Below are 18,451 nucleotides of genomic sequence, written 5' to 3'. Positions count from 1 at the left end.
TTAATTATTAAAATAAAAAATAAATTAAAAATTATAGAAGATTTAGAACCTATAAGTCTAAAGTCTAAACAGGGAAAAGTGTGGGAAGTTTTCATGGAATTTGACTATTTAAATTAAAATAAAAGTATGGGGTGGTTAGTGTAATTTAGCCATGTCTGTTTAAACATAAACATTCGGTTTGTCTAAAATCTAAATGAGAGAAACTATGGAGGGTTTTTTTTTAATGAAATTTGACCATTTCAGTTAAAATTATGGGGGTGGATAGTGTAATTTTGCCATGCCTAATAAAACATACATATGCTTTTGTCCTAAATTTAAATGTGAGAAATTATGGGGGGGGGTTTCCATGAAATTTAACCTTTAGAAATAATACACTAATAAGGAGAGTTAAAATGAAATTTAACCATTCACAAATAAAATCTAAAACAAACTTGTAGCTAGGGGTGTAAACGAGCCGAGTCGAGCTCGAGTATTGCTGAGCTCGATTCGACTCGAAAACTCTGAAATGGAGCTCGACTCGACTTGAAAACTCATGAGCTTCTGAAGCTCGTGAGCAGCTCGAAAAGGCTCGAAATGAAAAAACAATTTCTTAAACTTAACTCGATTAAAGCCTCAAACTCAAACTCGAACATGAACCTTAAATACATGAAATCTTACTATATTTTTTTAAAAAATCAATACATAAATATTAATATTATTATTAATTTATTTATTTTAAATAAAATCTTAATATATTATATTTTTGAGCTGCTCATGAGCTTTTCGAGTCGAATATCGAGTAGCTCGTTTCAGCTCGTTAAGAACTCGAGTCGAGCTCGAGCTCGAGTCGAGCTCGAGCTCGAGTCGAGTCCATTCGATCTGAGTATTTATCGAGTCTTGATCGAGTCGATCTCGAATAGCTCACGATCTATCTCGTCTCATTTACAACCCTACTTGTAGCAGTCATGTAAAGAGGAAAAAGACGATCGAGACTTTCTTGCAGAGGAATTTCTATGTGACGGTGATTGGAAACTAACGATGACTGATGGTCGTGGTGGTCGCCGGAGGTTGGAGACGGCCGACCGACGGTGTGGATTGATTTTACGAAGGCCAACGCAAATAAAAGAAAATGAAAACAGTTTCAGTTTAAAGGCTGCTGCTCCTCTGAGATGACGAATGACGACGATTTGGGTGACAATAAATTGGGCGTCGACAAGATTAGATTTATTGTTAACTATTTTGTGACGACCTTCCGACTCCGACAGTGACGATGTTGAAGACCACCCTCAACTTTTAAATAATTTAAAATATCTAATTCTAAAACAAATTAAATCACTCAAATAATTATTAATTTTTTTAATAAAAATCATTATTAAATTATATTTCTATTAAAAATTAAATTAAATTTTAATTAATAAATAATTTTAAATAAATCCTTATATTTTTAATATTTACATAATAAATTTATTTATGATATATTTCAATACATCAATTTAATAATACGTTACTCTGTACGATCTGCCTCGCAGACTCTTCCCTAGTTTAATAAAATAAATTCAAGCGTGATAAATTACGTTAAATATTTTGACAATTATTATTTTTAAGAAAAGTGAAGTAGATAATTTCTCGACAATTTGCTTCTAACAAGTATCCCTTTGAATCAACTCTCTCTCTCTCTCTCTCTCTCTCTCTCGATCAAGCAATATCTCGATGCAACAAGAACTTTCATGCAACTAAAGAGCCCTTTGATTCAAAAACAAAACTCTGGGCCTTTCGATTTCTGCTTCCTCCATCAGTATTTAATCAGAAAATCGGGGCTTTTTTATTATTTTATTCAGTGTTTTGGGGATGAGGAAGAGGGAGAGGGAAAATCCATGTGGGGTATGCGGGCACTACCACAAGTACGAAGAAGGGGAAGTTTGTGGGATTTGTGGGCACAGACCTCCTGTTTCTTCCGATAGAACATCGCTTCAACTCAGTGCTTTTCCATCGCTGATCTTGCCGGACTTTCTCTATTTGGGTAGCTACGATAACGCCTCTCGCTCTGAGCTTCTCAAGACTCAAGGGATCACTCGCGTCCTTAATGTCAGTCCCTTTCTTCTTCTTTTCTTTTCATTGTTATTTATGTTTCTTTATAGTATTAATATCAACTTATTATTTGTTTTTCTTTTGGTGTTCTGCTTATGGATTTGATGAATGCTAGTAATTTAGTGAAAAGTTTATTTATGGATGTTTACTGATTGGAATAAGATAGAGATGGTTTTTTTTTATGTTAAGGTTTCTATTCTGCTGTTTGAACTTTGATGTGATTTATTCTTTGTAATCATTTGGAATGTAGGGTTGGGGATTGAGTATTAAACTAATTATTTGTATGAGTAACATCTTGTAACTTTATTGATCTATAAAATTCCCATGTCAGTTTTCCTGTACAAGTCTTATTGTGATCTGGGGGATTAAGGATGTGAAGAAAAGATCAACTGCAACATCTATATTGAAACTCTAGGTGAAGCCTTTACTTATTGGATAAACTCGTGGATGAGTTCAAACGGATATATATTTTTTATCTCAATTTAGAAACATAGGGAAGAAGTTTAGAATCAATTATATGATTTTGGAACGAGGCAAGAGCAGAACAGGATGTGCGAGTGCAATCGAGTAAAGTTAGAACTAGAATAATAGTAAGACTTGATGGTCATACAATCCAAAGAGCAATTGTTGTCTTTTTCAGCCTCGAGTGTTAAAAGGAGAATCTGTTGGCAGTGTCAGATATGCAAGTGAAGTAAGATTTTCATAGTTTTACTTGAGAACTTTTAATTTGGATAATTGTTGTTTCCATTTGCTTGGGTACATAGGCATAGAATGGCAGACAGTTCTAAGATAAAGTGGCGAATGATGTCTAGAATTAAACTTTTAACAGTATTGGATCTAATTTATCATATCTAGAGCGTAATAGATGCATTGGGGTGCCTTTGACCAAAGTGACGAGATTTCCTTTTGATAGTAAATTAAGATTCTATCGGAGCCATCATACATTTAGAATTAACCAGCAGGTGGCAAAGCAGAGCAGCCTGTAGAAAGCTTGTTTGTTAGATTTACACATTTTAGAAGTTTATGGATTCTGTTTTCCTTTTCTAAGAACACAGATCTGAATTTTTGTTTGAACGGGTCAAAGATTAAGAACTTCTTATCAAAGAATGATGAGATGATTATGTTTTGAACCTAATTTAATTGATAATGTAGTTGGAATGAGGAGAAGCTGGGATTAACTTTGGTGACTGCAGAGTTATGTTTTTTCATGTTGTGGATCTTACATTTCAACTTAGCAAACTGATAGATGCATCTTCTGGTTAAGAAGAAAAACAGCAACAATTGAAAGAAATAAGGCTGAACAAACGATTAGGAAATAAGATGGAACTTTAGCTAACTTAGGGTTTTAAAAAACCTCTCGTTTCTTTATAATAATTTAAGAAAATAATAAGAATAAGTTGCAGCTGTAATATTTTACAGCTTATTTATACCAGGATTACGAAGATAGTATTATCCTAGCCCTAGGTAAAGTAAACTTATAATCCTAGCCTTCTAGAATATCTCTAATGTTTAATAAAACTGAAATAGATAATATTATAATAATATAAGCTCTTGTGCCAATACATCTCGAAAAGTGGTAAGATTGACATTGTCAAGATACTCTCTTTTTATTTCCTATCATAAGGTTATCCCCTGTTCCTCTTTGTTGGATGTTTGCGACTGCTAAAATACATATTGAAGACACCAAACTTTAAAAATTGTAGATTGCTTGTATGGCATATCCTTATGTTTTTTACATTATTTCTCTGCAGACCGTACCTGCTTGTCAAAATCTCTATAAGAATTCATTTGTCTATCACTGCCTTCAAGATGACAAAAGTTTACAATTTGACGATGCAATACAATTTTTAGGTGAGTTAACCTTTGTCTTTCATTTTGAGTCTTGTCAAAAGCTTGACTTTGATACCTCCTCTCTTGTGCACGACTTTGTTATTTCCTCTGTCATGCGTAGGATTATTTTTTTCCTGTGCATCACAATATTGGTTTGAGCAAACTCAATAACATATGCACTTTGTTTCTAGTGTCCTGAGAAGCACTTATTGAGTATATTCTCCCTTTTTATGTTGCATCATGAGTTGCTTTTTAAATTTCTTGATTCCTATTGTCAATTATGAGTGTTTTGCCGTCAAATGCATGTGCTTCAATAGGCACTCTATACATTCACGATTGGGAAACATGGCCAAGATAAATTTGAGTTTAGGTCTCGGACGCTTTTCTCAACTTGGTATTTTTCTTATGGTTTGTTCTGCTTAAATCATGATTCCTTTGTTTTTTTTTTCTAATAAGAAAAAGAGGCCTAGTTAAAAACCCCCTTCATAACCATCGAAATACTAAGGAGTATCTCAACGGACATTGGAATGAGCAAAAGAGTGTCCCATAAATTTATTGCCAATCAAAAAGTTATCGAAATACATAGGACCAGGACAATACAAACATTACCCTACCCAAGGTAAGCTATCTCCTACATAAAAACTAGAAACAACAAAAACATCAACCAATTCCCAGTTTAGCTAATTCATCTACCTTTATTTTTTGATAAGAGGAGCATGCATTGTTAAAAAACCCCTTCATGATTAAAGGAACGCCTATTGGAATTCCTTAATCAGCGGAAGGAGGAAAAGAGTGCCTCAAATATTATTGATAAAAAAGTATTACAAAGAGTAGACTACATCCAAGAACAACCCCCTTACAACTGAAAGCCCGAAAAACAAAAAGAAAGAACCACCCAAGCTAAAACTCTCTAACTTAGCCAATACCATATTTAGTTAAACCATCAGCCTCTATATTTGTTGTCCTAGCTACCCAACGAATAAGACCCTCCAAAACTCTTAACCTATCCTTAACAATATTAACAAACACCCCTGGACATTTATCGAGATTCTTTACCCATTCCACAAACAACTTGTTATTACTTTCAATAATTAAACGTTCCTTAAAGCACCATCGAAAGGAATCAAAGAAGATTAAACCTTACTTGATTGCCTTCAACTCCATTAAGGTAGGAGGACCCGAACCAACAACTTCTTGGAAAGAACCAAGCACCGAACCAACTTCATCTCTCAAAATACCACGTAGTCCACTAGTCTTCCAATCACCACTTACGGTTGCATCCACATTCAGCTTTAGAAATCCTTTGGGAGAAAGGGACCAAGGAATCTGTTCAACTAACAGATTTTTAGAATTCGAGCAGACATCCCCTAGAGAAGGATCACTAATGAGAAAGTCTTTGAAAATGCAAACATCTTTAATCTTTGCTAAGAACCAAGAAGCAAGCTTGAACCTTGCATTGAAAAATAATTCATTATGATCTAATAATAACATTTAGAATTCATATGCCTTCTAATTCTCACACCTCAAAATGTGCCTAACAATAACATTCTTGTCTAATACAATAGAAACAATTTCCTTCACCAACGATTCAAATAAAGCAGAACATGAGCCATGTTTTTTAATCCAGTCCAAAGCGGTGGTGCAGTCACTCTCCAAGATGAGGCGGCTATTAGATCCCTAACCAGACTCCAAGATAGCAGGACCTGGACCTACGCTTTCAGAGAAAGACCTTAATGAGATACCATCAGAGTCCCGAAGTAAGCCACCACTACCACTTTTAAGCCAATTCTTATCCATGGCACCATCAACATTCACTTTGTAGAAACTTGGTGATGGGGGGCACCACAACGGAGGGAGGAGGAAGTCTTCGGTCTACATGACCAGGAATCAGCCAAGGAAGGGTTCTCCACAAGACAGTCAAAAGGAATAGACTTTGGGAAATTTTGCAACAAACCACGTTGATAACCTGTATCTTGTTAAGAAGAAAAAATGAGTTGAGTAAAGTTCCTTTTATCGAAGATGATCTCGTTATTACATTTCCAAACTGACCATAAGATCGCCCCTAGAATAAAGGTCCGTATGATCGAACAATGGGCTAAATCCAGCCAGGCTGGTATGAGAGCAGAAGGGTTATCGAGCATGAGAAATGATAAATTCCAAATCCCCAAGAATTTAGTCCATAACCCCCACGCTACATCACAAGAAACGAACAGATGTGAAACTGACTCCAGGACCAAGCCTTAAAAAGGGAAAAGAGAATCCACTATCCCAGGAACACTGTTCTTAAGTAGCTCAGCTTTAACAACCAACTTCGGATGCATCACCTGCCAGACAAAAGATTCAACACGAGGTGGGGCAACCCAAGCCAAACATGTTTAGACCATAAAATATCAGCTGCATCCATACCATTCAATAGCGAATGTGTTGATAAAGAGTAAACAACATAGTGGAGAAGAAAAGGAACTCTTTTTATTATATATCGTGAATGGTGAAAATACATCTTTTTATAGGAAAAGTTAGGAGTAAGTTTTCTATTAGAAGTAAACTACTTAGTAGTTATCCTTATCTATCTAACTTTCTAAGAGTTATATATTAAAATATTAACTTATCTATTGCATAACCTACACTCCCCCTCAAGTTGGGGAGTAAATGTTGAAAAGACCTAACTTGGATATAATCTCATCAAAGGTAATTCTTGGAAGTGCTTTGGTGAGAATATCTGCTAATTGATTCTTCGTTGAAACATAATTGAGCTTCACCGTTCCACCATTCACCTTTTCAGAGATGAAATGTCTGTCAATCTCCACATGCTTCATTTGGTCATGATGAACTGGATTCTTTGCAATACTTATTGCAGATTTACTGTCACTTTGAAGTTCAAACATTTGTTGGCACATAACCCCAGCTCAGTTAACATTCTTTGAAGCCAAATTCCTTAGCAAATTCCAAGTGTCATTGCTCTAAATTCTACTTCTGCACTACTTCGAGACACCACCGCCTGTTTTTTGCTTCTCCAAGTAACCAGATTTTCCCAAACAAATGAACAATAACCAGTTGTAGATCTTCTATCCGTTAATTCACCTGTCCAGCTTGAATCCGAAAAAATTCTTACTGTTCTATCATTACTCTTTCTAAAAATTAATCCATGTCCTGGTGTCATTTTCAAGTATCTTAGAATTTTATTCACAACCTCTAAATGTTCTTCTTTTGGATCATTCATATATTGACTCACTATACTGACAGAGAACGCAATATCAGGTCTAGTAAGTGATAAATAAATTAGTTTACCTACTAGCCTTTGATACTGTTCTTTGTTCATAGGACTTCCCAATTCTTCTCTCAGCTTCAGATTTGCTTCCATGGGTGTTTCAGTCGGCTTACATCCCTTCATTCCAGTTTCTGATAGTAGATCAAGGATATATTTCCTTTGGTTGATCACTGTTCCTTCTTTTGACCTTGCAATCTCCATGCCTAAAAAATACCGTAAAGTTTCCAAGTCTTTGGTTTCGAACTCCTTCGCCAGTAGCTTTTTCAATCTTTCTATCTCCATACAATCATCACCTGTTAGAATGATATCATCAACATAGACAATCAAAATTGCCTTTTTGTTGTTTGAAGATGTTTTGACAAATAAAGTGTGATCTGATTGACATTGCTTGTAACCATCCTGAATAATCACCTTTGTAAATCTGTCAAACCAAGCTCTTGGAGATTGCTTAAGTCCATACAAGGACTTTAGTAATCTACATGCTTTTCCTGTATTACTCTTCACACCCGGTGGAATTCGCATATATACTTCCTCCTCCAAGTTTCCGTTTAGAAATGCGTTTTTGATGTCTAACTGATGAAGCACCCAATTCTCATTAACTGCTAATGACAGTAACACTCTCACAGTGTTTAGTTTTGCTATCGGAACAAACATTTCATGATAATCAACTCCAAAAGATTGAGTGAATCCTTTCGCCACTAATCTCGCCACTAATCTCGCCTTATATCTTTCAATGCTACCATCAGCTTTGTATTTTACCGTGAATACCCATTTGCAGCCGACTGGTTTTTTATCTTTCGGAAGATCAACTATAATCCAAGTATTGTTGTTTTCTAGTGCTTTTAATTCCTCTTCTACTGCCTTTTTCCACTTGGGATCTTTCAATGCTTCTTCCACCGTATCTGGAACAGTAATGCTATCTACACTTGCTGTAAAGTTCTTAAAACAAGGCGTTAGCTTTCCATATGCAACAAATCTCTCAATTGGATAATTTCTGCATTTTCTTACTCCTTTCCTTTGAGCAATCAACAAGTCATTATCATCAATTAAAACATTTAATTCAGTGGAAGAACTCTGATTACCTTCTTCATTCTCCAAAAGATTCTCGTTTGGTTACGGTACATGACAGTGTCCATGCTGTGTAGGAGAATCGGGATTAGGTTCAGGGATTGATTTAGAAATTGGTTTTTGTCGTCTCTTGTAAATCTACAACTCGGATTGAGGTATTTGAGGCGAAGTGATATGTTGATTATGCCGAGGTAAATATGTTTCGGTGGACTGGTTTGGCAAGGATATGTTTTCTGGGTTAGGTAGTGTTGTTTGGTCTGGCTGTAGCGATTTTGTAGGCTTATTCGACTGGTTTAACTGGTTTGACGGTGCTGGTTGATCAAAAAGAGCTGGCTGCAAATCAAGTGACAATTGTTGTGAGTCAATAAACTGATATTCATTAAATGACTCCCTCTGAATAGCAGTTTTAAGGAAAAAAAGTGTTTTTTTCAAAGAAAGTAACGTCCATAGTAATAAAGAATCTTTGTACGAGGATAATAACACCGAAAGCCCTTTTGAGTCGATGAATAACCCAAAAACACACACCGAAATGCTCGAGGATCTAATTTAGACCTGAAAGGAACATTGTTATGAACGAACACAGTACAACCAAAAACTCTAAGGGTAACAATGAAGTCATCGGTTTAAAATTAGGAAAAAAACGGAAGAAAAACATCTCTCGGACACTTAAATTGTAACGGTTTACTAGGGAGACGGTTAATCAAATAAGTGGCAGTTAAAAGGGCTTTCCCCAAAAATAGTTTGGAACATTTGTGGAAAAAAGTAGAGACCGAGTAACCTCAAGAAGATACCTGTTTTTTCGCTCAGCAATCCCATTTTGTTGAGGAGAATTGACACACGAAGTAAGATGAATAATCCCGGTTTCTTGAAAGAAAGAACCCAAAACATTGGCAAAATACTCACTACCATTGTCAGAATGAAACATTTGGATTGAACACTGAAATTGGGTTTCAACCATCTTATGGAACCGTTTAAATATTTCACAAGCTTCAGATTTGGTTTTCATGAGAAAGGTCCAGGTAGTACGAGTGTGATCATCAATAAATGAAATAAATCACCGAAACCCATGTAAAGATGCGACCCGAGATGGTCCCCAAATATCACTATGGATCATGGTAAATGGTTTGGACGATTTATATGGAGAAGGTAGATAAACACTCCTAGTTTGTTTAGCAAGTAGACAAATATCACAAGAAAAAGATTTTGGACTCTTATTGATAAATAAATGTGGAAACAATTTTGCAAGATAAAAGAAACTGGGATGTCCTAAACGAAAATGCAATAACATAACATCGGTTGAAGGTAAAGGAAATTGTTGTATAACATGGTAGGAAGTAGATGGGTGGGAAAATAAAGTTGCTGGAAGTAGGTAAAGACCCCCACAAAGCCTAGCACTGCCAATCACTTTCCCCGAGCTAGAATCCTGAAATTCACAAAAATCAGAGTTAAATTTCGTGATACAACATAAATCGGCAGACAACTTGCTAATGGAGATAAGATTGCAAGTAAGATTGGGAACATAAAGAACATAAGATAACAAAATGTCCTGATTTATTCGAATAGACCCATGACCGGCAACACCGAATAGAGAACCATCAGTTGTTCGAATATGAGAGATAGACGAGTCGGCATGAAAAGTGTGAGAGAGCCGAAGATCACCTGTCATATGATCACTTGCACCAGAATCCACAACCCAAGTAAGAGTGGTGGATGTATTAGCCAAAGTAGCAAAAGGAATTCTACCTGCAGGTACTGATTGGGAATGAGTGTTTAAATGACTAAAAAACTGCTGCAACTCTTCCATTTGTTTTTTAGTAAACGAACTTCCTTGTAAATCAGTATTCACAACACAATTTTCTTGAGTATAACGTTGTTGATGCTGTTTTGAAGACTTCCCATCAGTAGGCTTGCCATGTAATTTCCAACAGGAATCCTGCAGATGGCCAACCTTCTTACAATAGTCACACCAAGGTCTCCCCTTCTTTGGCCGAGTAGTAGTTTGAGAGTGAGGGATATAATTGTCACCATTCAATCAGTGACAGGTGATAGAGGCTGAAGAAATATCAGAATGTGGTGAATTAATGTGGATTTCCGAAGTGACATCTGATGAAGAAGTGGTGGAATTCATGATCGACGACTAGATTTAGGGTAAAAAAAGAAAAAGAAAAAAAATCGGCTAGATTTAGGTGAATGATCGGTCACCTAGCTGATACCATGTTGATAAAGAGTAAACAACATAGTGGAGAAGAAAAGGAACTCTTTTTATTATATATCGTGGATGGTGAAAATACATATTTTATTAGGAAAAGTTAGGAGTAAATTTTCTATTAGAAGTGAACTACTTAGTAGTTATCCTTATCTATCTAACTTTCTAAGAGTTAGTGTTATATTAAAATACTAACTTATCTATTGCATAACCTACAGAATGCAGGACTTAACTACGTATGTACCCTCCCCATTTCCACTCCAGACATAATAGTCTTCTTCAAAAGACCTAGACGAAAAGTTATATAGTAGGGAATTGAGTTCTAACCATTGCTTAAGTTCTCAATCTGCGAGAGTTCTTCTCATTTGGATGTCCCAGCACCAACCCGAGGGAATCTTACTTCTAAACGCAACGATTTTTCCCCTTTTACTAGTCGAAAGTGCAAATAATCTCGGGAAGCAATCTTTTATTGGGTTATTACCTATCCACATGTCCTGCAAAAAAAGAATGTCCTCCCCATTGCCCATTTTTAAATGAACGTTTTCCTTAAAACAGTTCCCGAAATCATCACTAACCGTATAATACTTCACCACCCCTTTCCAAATCCAAGAAATCTGAGTAGTAATCGAACTATCCACCAAAATGGACCTCGGGTCCAGATTATTTTTGCTACAAATTACCCTTTTCCACCACGAGTTCTTCTTGCTAGCGAACTTCCACGCCCATTTACTCAGGAGTGCTTGATTCAAAAGATTCAGGTTTGTTATTCAAGCCTTCCCAAATTCTTAGGCTTGCACACTGTAATCCAATTGACCCAATGTATCCTACTCCTGTCGATCATGCCCCCTATAGAAATTTTGCCATGATAGAATTTATTCTTCTTAGCACGCAGGACGACATTCTGAAAATGGACAGGAAATAAATAGGCAGGGAACACAGAACCGATTTAATCAACACCCTTTTCTTGCTAGAGAAAAGGAAGCTACCTTCCACCCGACCAACTTCTTATAGAACATGTGAATTACAGGATCCCAGAGCAAGACCACATTTTTCTTTTCCCCTAGTGGGAGGTCAAGGTACTCCGACTGTAACGCACCCATCGAACACTCGATAGATGCCGCCCACTCCTTAAGGACATCAACTTTTACATTAATTCCATAAATTTTACTCTTAGAGAGGTTCAATTGTAACCCAAATAACAATTCAAAAATCATTAGAACCTTATTCACAATTTTCAATTCCCCGATGGAAGCATTGCAGAAAATTAAAATGTCATTTGCAAATTGTAAATGGGAAAGCATTGCAGAAAATTAAAATGTCATTTGCAAATTGTAAATGGGAAAGCATGGAGGAATTTTTAGTATTGCCTATCTCAAAACCTCTGAATAGTCCAACATTCACCGCCTTAATCAACATCAAACTTAGAAGCTCACCCATCAAATTGAAAAGCAGCGGGGATAGGGAGCACCCCTGTCTAAAACCTTTATCAATGTGGAATTCCTCCGAGGGGGACCCATTCACTAATATGGAGATAGAAGCCGTTGATAAACACTTATAGATCTGTGAACACCACTTTTGTCCTAAACCCATTAGCTCCATAATTTTCAAAAGGATGCTCCAATCAACCGAATCATAAGCTCTTTTAAAATCCACCTTAAATGCAATCCCCTTTAAACCTTTCTTCCTCCAGAAATCAATGCCCTCATTAGCAATAAACGAGCAGTTCATAATTTGTCTCCCCGGAATAAAAGCAAATTGAGATGGGTCAATTATTGAGTCAAACTCTTTGAGAGCACCTTGGAGAGAATTTTATATTAGACCCCCAACAAGGTTGATAGGCCTATAATCCTCCAAACATTCCGAGTTTACCTTTTTTGGTATGAGGGTTATAAAGAGTGATTAATCCCTTTCTCCCAGTTTTTCCCCTTATAAAATTACTTGAAAAAGCTCAATATCCCATTTTTCAGATTTGGCCAAAACTTCTTGAAAAAAACCACGTTCAAACCATCGGGCCTTGGTGCCTTATTACTATTTGAGGAGGCAATAGCATCCCAAACTTCCTCCTCCAAGAAAGGCCTCTCTAGGAAGGAGTTTTGTGCCTTAGAAAGCTTGGAGAAACTTTTCAACTTCTATAGTAGGCTTCTGGTTGTATGCGTCTTTGAAGAAGTCCACCACACTTGATTTGATTATCCCAGGGTCCAAAATCATCCTATCTCCAACTCTCAGCCAGTTGATGGAATTCAGCCTACCTCTGTTTGCAGCACACTAGTGAAAAAATCTGGAGTTTTGATCACTATCAGAGAATCAATTCACACGGGACTTTTGGAACCATATTTGCTCTTCCTTGTACAATTCCCATAAATTCTTCTTTGCCTTTGCTACCGACTCTAAAGTAACAAAAGTGGATCCTTATTGAACAGCGAGTTCCATATCGTGAATGGATTTTCCAAATCCAAAATTAATCCCAGCAAATTGAGGTGATTATTTTTTGACCACCTTTTTATTGCATTTCTTGAACTTTTTAGAATGCTACAGATGCTCTTTTTCTTGCTGCCATTTTGAAACTCCTGCGGCTCCAATTCCATCATCTCTTGAAACCCTTCCTCCTTTAAGTAGTTGAACAGTCTGAATGGCTTAAGACCCCAATTGACGTTGCTGTTCTCTATTAGTATGGCATTATGATCGGATAAGGATATCGGGAGGAGACTCTGGCTGATTTTAGGAAAAATAGATAAGAACCTCTGATCCACCAAGAACCTATCTAACCTAACAAAAGTTGATAGTTCCCTGTTATTGCACCACGTAAACTTTCCTCCAGACAAAGGAAGGTCAACCAGATTCACATTCAAAACAAAATCACTAAAGATCCTCATAGAAAACCTATTATGGGATTTTCCCTCTTTTTCTTCTTGGGACATACGCATTAAATTCACCTCCTAAACATAGAGGGTAGTCTAGCTGGGTAATGAAAGAGAGAAGCTCCCCAAAGAATGACTCATTTTCCAAATCAATTGATGGTCCACACACGTTTATGAAACAAACTTGTATCGACGAGCTCTTAAAGTTACCCTTAATATCTATGAATCTTCCATGAATGTGTTTGGACTGAAAATCGAAAACGTTTTCATCCCAAATAGTTACTAAACCACCCATTGAACCTTCTGTAGGGGACCAAGCACAGCCTCTCATCAAATTCCCTCCTAACCTTCTGCGCATTGTGGGTTTTAATTGATTCCACTTTCGACTCCTAGATGAACACAAAAGAGGGCTTCTTTTCAGCAATCAGGTTTCTGGCAGCTCTGGATTTTTCTCGTCTCCCCAAACCCTTAACATTCCACGATACTAATACTAACTTTATCATAAAAACTTTAATAAATACCTGGAAAACCCTAGAAGATCATCTCCCACCTCCCTTAGACCTAGCGTTCGCCATATTTACTCACTCTATTAATAAAAGCTCTTTTGCCTCCACGAGATGTGAGCCCCAACAAGTTACTGACATCTCATGCAACATTCGCTTTCTCCACCTCCTCCTGGCGTTGATTAATAAGTCTGGAGCCATCCTGGACTCGTCCATGCAAAACACTTTTTTCTTTAATCCTATAAACTTTATCATAAAACCCACTCTCAATTCTGTCTGCTGAAGCACTTCTTCCTCAAGGGCGATTTCGAATTGAAGAGGTAACAGATTGGAAAGATGGGGACCTCGATTGAGAACGGTTATGACCCACATTCAGAGGTTCGTCTCTTTCTTGGGAGTACCAAACAACACTGTGACCGTTACCACTACTTCTTGAAGGATCCAAAGATCTAGATCTCCCTCCAAGCCCATGCAATAGGCGCCCACCTTCTGGATGACTTGGATCAGCCTGAATGGGCACCATATCTATCATGGATGTATTATCAGGCCCAATAGGAATGATAGCATTACCTCTTCCATTCTCATGATCCATGATGGCATCTCCCGACAAACCCTGATGAGTGGGGGCTACACAATTATTCGGCACTTCCCCCTATTCGCCCATGGGATAAAATTGCCTCGATCCACCTGTAATATTAAATTCAAGAGACATTCCCTAGGTGGCCACCTGTCGAGTTCTCCTGGAGCCATGAATCCACCCTTTCTTGGGACGGCAATCCTGTCTGCTGAACTTCCCGATCCTCGTAGCCACTGCGACCATCGCCATGATTACTTTATGATGAATCTTCCTCCCATACGTCAGTTGATTCCTCTTCTACATCTCCTCTCAAAATTTCAGGAAAGTAATCCTCCACCATTTCAACCTTAACCTTAATCAAATAGGATCTGCCATTTGTCTTGATAGTTACCAAACTAGGAATGTCGAACGGACTTGCCGCCCTAACAAGCATCTGAGCAACACGACAATCCATCTTCTGGAGGGTCTCCTCCTGATTCTTAAGGGTCTCCTCCTGATTCTTAACCAACAACCCCCGCCTCGAAGTCAAGCTAGAGAAAAATACTTCACTCCAACAATTCGGAGGTACACCCGTCAACGACAACGAACAGAAAGCTAACGACACCCCCCAGTCCATGGAGACCGGGATTAGCCAATCGAACCAGAAGTTTAACTCTTCTACCTTCTCTTCCAAAGCTGCCCCCATTTCTTCTTCAGACGGGAACGTGATAATGCATGCATTCCTAGCATAACCCCATCTGGCAACTTTAGCATTGAAACCATCATTGTGTATGGCTTTCTGAAAGAATTCAATATCATACAAGTCTTTGAAAATTCCAGTTAGAGACCTCCTAATCCACTCCTTCTCCTCCGTAGGGATGAAAACGTTTAATGGACTCTTAAATTACCTTTAAACCACTCTTTTTTCTACTCAGGGTGCCCTTTTGCACCCTTCTGTCGCCTACCAAAGAGTCTTTGTACGATTTCCCATCATGAAACTTCTCGACTCTGATCTGTCTTCATAGCTCTTAGTGGAGTCTCCTGACCTCCTCGACTCAACAGCTTCTGCTCCGGACAGGTTTTTCTGAGACTAACTTTTGGTATTTTGCCACCCCAACCATTATCCTTTTCCGGCCAATCACCGAATTGTTAACCTTCTTGATGGCGTTTAAAAGGTCCTTAGGACTTGCAAAATGAACAAAAGCAAAAGTGACATCTCTATACTTTGGCATCCTATTGACGATGGGGATAAAGACCTTGGTAACCTTGCCATGGTGGTTGTAAAGTTCCCACATGGCACTCCTAGAGACTCTTCTACTAAGATTATCCACGAAAGCAATCCATATGGCTCCAGTGGGGAGCGAACCTATTCTAAGACTCATTGCTCTCTGAGTTTTTTTTCTTTATCACAATGAATCCTTTCTTTAACTGTGCCAATATCAGCTCATGATTCTCTTTTATCCTAGTGCAAAATGGATGTTGGAGAGTTTGCCTAGTTAATTAATGTTTGTCAGTCGCATTGCAGTAGCTCAGATTCTGCCAATTGACATGTTGTATATTTTATTCTCATTGGCATGTTTGACCTGTGCTTCATTTCTGAATTTGCAGCGCAATGTGAGAGGGATAAGGCTCGAGTCCTTGTGCACTGCATGTCGGGAAAAAACAGGTTGACTTTTACTGCTGCTTCATTCTTTCTAATCCCAGAAATTTTGAATGCTCAAAATAGGATTTTCAATATTGTAAGAACCTATTTGAGGGTCATTCTAGAATCTTTCCCTTAAGCTACCCTACAGATAAGAATTTGGCCACCTTGTTATTTTGTACATAGGAGATAAACTGCTTTGCGTGTTTGTGTATACATTTTTCTATTCTTCTTAATAATTTATTTGAGGAAGTTGGGTATTTTACTCTTTGAGATGGGATATACGTGCATTGAGCCAAATGATTGGGGGGGCGGGGGGGGGGGGTATGCCCATTTGAACTTTTGAAACTGTTTGTGAGGATGATTATTTTCTTTGGTGTATGCCCATTTGAACTTTTGAAACTGTTTGTGAGGATGATTATTTTCTTTCTGCAGGTCGCCAGCTATTGTTATAGCGTACTTAATGAAGTCTAAAGGATGGCGGCTTCAGCAAAGCTATCAGTGGGTGAAAGAACGGAGATCATCTGTGGAGTTAAGTCAAGGTATTTACCAGCATGGACTTAAATCACCTAACAAGTCATAATTTTAGTTAAAATTTAATGTCACTAGCTTAATTGAAAAGAATATAGGAGTGACACCTGATATTATTTGTATGAGGAAAAATGTCATGTAATAATCATGTGGAAGTGAGAAAAGTATAATGCTGCTGAAACTATCATCAATCTGTTTCCAATTTCTGATTGGTATTTGTTAGATTGCATGGGATGGGTGAATAATGTTTCATAGTTTTTAACTGACAAATCGACTTTTCCTGCAACCCAAGAGAATTCATGAGTAAACTACGTATGCTGTGCTTGGGTAAAGTAATTTCTTTGGTAGGATTGAAATTGAGTTTAAGGATTATAGATTTGTAATGTTTATATTAGAATAACCTTGTAAATATTGTTAATTTTTCATATTATACACATAAATGCTATTTTTGACTCATAAAACTGGTATTACCTTGTCATTCTCATATGCTGTCTGTGATTCGCAGCTGTTCACCAGCAATTGCAGGAATATGAGCAAAAGCTCTTTGGATCCGAAAGTATCAATCCTGCGTTGTTCCCACCTGCTGGAGTCCCATCCTTCAACTTCGGTCTATCCAATGATCCAGTTCCAGTCCCTGTTCCTATTCAGGTTTTCAGTAATGTTGGTGCTACTTCTATTTTTGCCCGTCCACCTTTAGAAATTCCTCCGCACGGGTTCACATTCGGTGCAGTTCAGACTCAGAAAAGTATGTCTGAAAGCGTAGGGAACCCCAATGCCAGTGATATTCCGATGGACAGCAGTTGAACTCCCGAGACCAACTTTTATGAGGTTCGATATGTCATGTGGCTGTAAATTGCGAGTAAATCTCACGTAGTTTTCTTGTCTGTAGGATCCAATGACCATGGCTCTTTCCAAATTTCATGTACAAAGATAATTCAGTAGAATCAATGTGCATTCACTTTGCTTTTCATAATAAAAAATAGTTTATTCCGGAACAGTAGATTCAGCTTCCTGTACGAAGATGGAAATGTTTTTCTGATCATGGCCGGATAGTCTATACTGGAGGTTAACTTGGTTTACAAAGATCATAAAACCTGATTCTTTTCTTTACAGATCTTTTTATCATCAGATTGCAACTGCTATGAGATTTTTGCCTGTTTCAAAACTGGACATTGTCTTATCTGAAGGAAAAAACACACACACACACACACACATGGGGGTGGCTTTTGCTTTTGAAAACACATAGTTGAATTAATGATTAGTAGATGTAGAATCGTATATTCACACATCAAAATTTTAACATCTTTAAGTTTCCTCTGTCGTCTTTGGATTTGCTATTTATCATTGCTCCATGTTTAACTAAATCAATACGTTCGGGATTCTGATTTAAGCCTGGTATCAACAATTTATATACATGCTTGAATTCCATCGGATTCAACAACTTGACCGGCTCCGGCTCATTTCCACTGCCGATTAATACAGTCTATGCCAATATATATATTGGCCCCATTAATCAATTAATTTGATTTAAGCATAACAAAAGTTCATTATGGCATAACTTTCCAAATCCAGTTTACCAGTTTGCTTTTCCAGGATTTGAATTTTGAATACTAAAATTTGTTTTAAGGAACCTTATGTCTCATCTTACTAAAACAATGAATTATTTTAAACATATTTTTAGTGCTTATATTATGATACAATATATTTTTACATATGAAAATGAAATATATTACATAATTTGAGTTCATTTTTTCTGTAATTAAGAGGAGTCGTGGTTTGAGTTTTAGGTAAAAGGATGTTAATGCCAGTTACTCATCAAGACAAAAATTAATTTAAGATAGTGTTCTTTCTAAAAAAAATTTAACACCTACCTGTTAAAAGGTCGGAATTTAGAAATGATGGAACAAAATCATTAAGCTTGT

The 18,451-nt window shown here is 37.2% G+C and overlaps 1 protein-coding gene across 1 annotated transcript in view; it reads left to right on the top strand.

Annotated features, from left to right (window-relative positions):
- The window catches only part of LOC120177207 (protein-tyrosine-phosphatase IBR5-like), a 35,575-nt gene extending 18,051 nt beyond the window's left edge, over positions 1–17,524 (top strand). The window contains exons 3-7 of the mRNA XM_039183427.1: positions 1,823–2,064; positions 3,819–3,918; positions 15,965–16,022; positions 16,434–16,540; positions 17,035–17,524. Coding sequence (XP_039039358.1) covers positions 1,828–2,064; positions 3,819–3,918; positions 15,965–16,022; positions 16,434–16,540; positions 17,035–17,333 — 801 coding nt within the window. The 5' untranslated portion in view covers positions 1,823–1,827 and the 3' untranslated portion in view covers positions 17,334–17,524. The remainder of the gene's footprint in view (positions 1–1,822; positions 2,065–3,818; positions 3,919–15,964; positions 16,023–16,433; positions 16,541–17,034) is intronic.
- The last annotated feature ends 927 nt before the right edge of the window (positions 17,525–18,451 follow it).

Source organism: Hibiscus syriacus, unplaced genomic scaffold (genome assembly GCF_006381635.1).
Source record: "Hibiscus syriacus cultivar Baekdansim isolate YM2019G1 unplaced genomic scaffold, ASM638163v2 tig00112285_pilon, whole genome shotgun sequence".
In the NCBI taxonomy this organism is placed as follows: domain Eukaryota; kingdom Viridiplantae; phylum Streptophyta; class Magnoliopsida; order Malvales; family Malvaceae; genus Hibiscus; species Hibiscus syriacus.
This window is presented reverse-complemented; position numbering and strand designations above follow the sequence as displayed.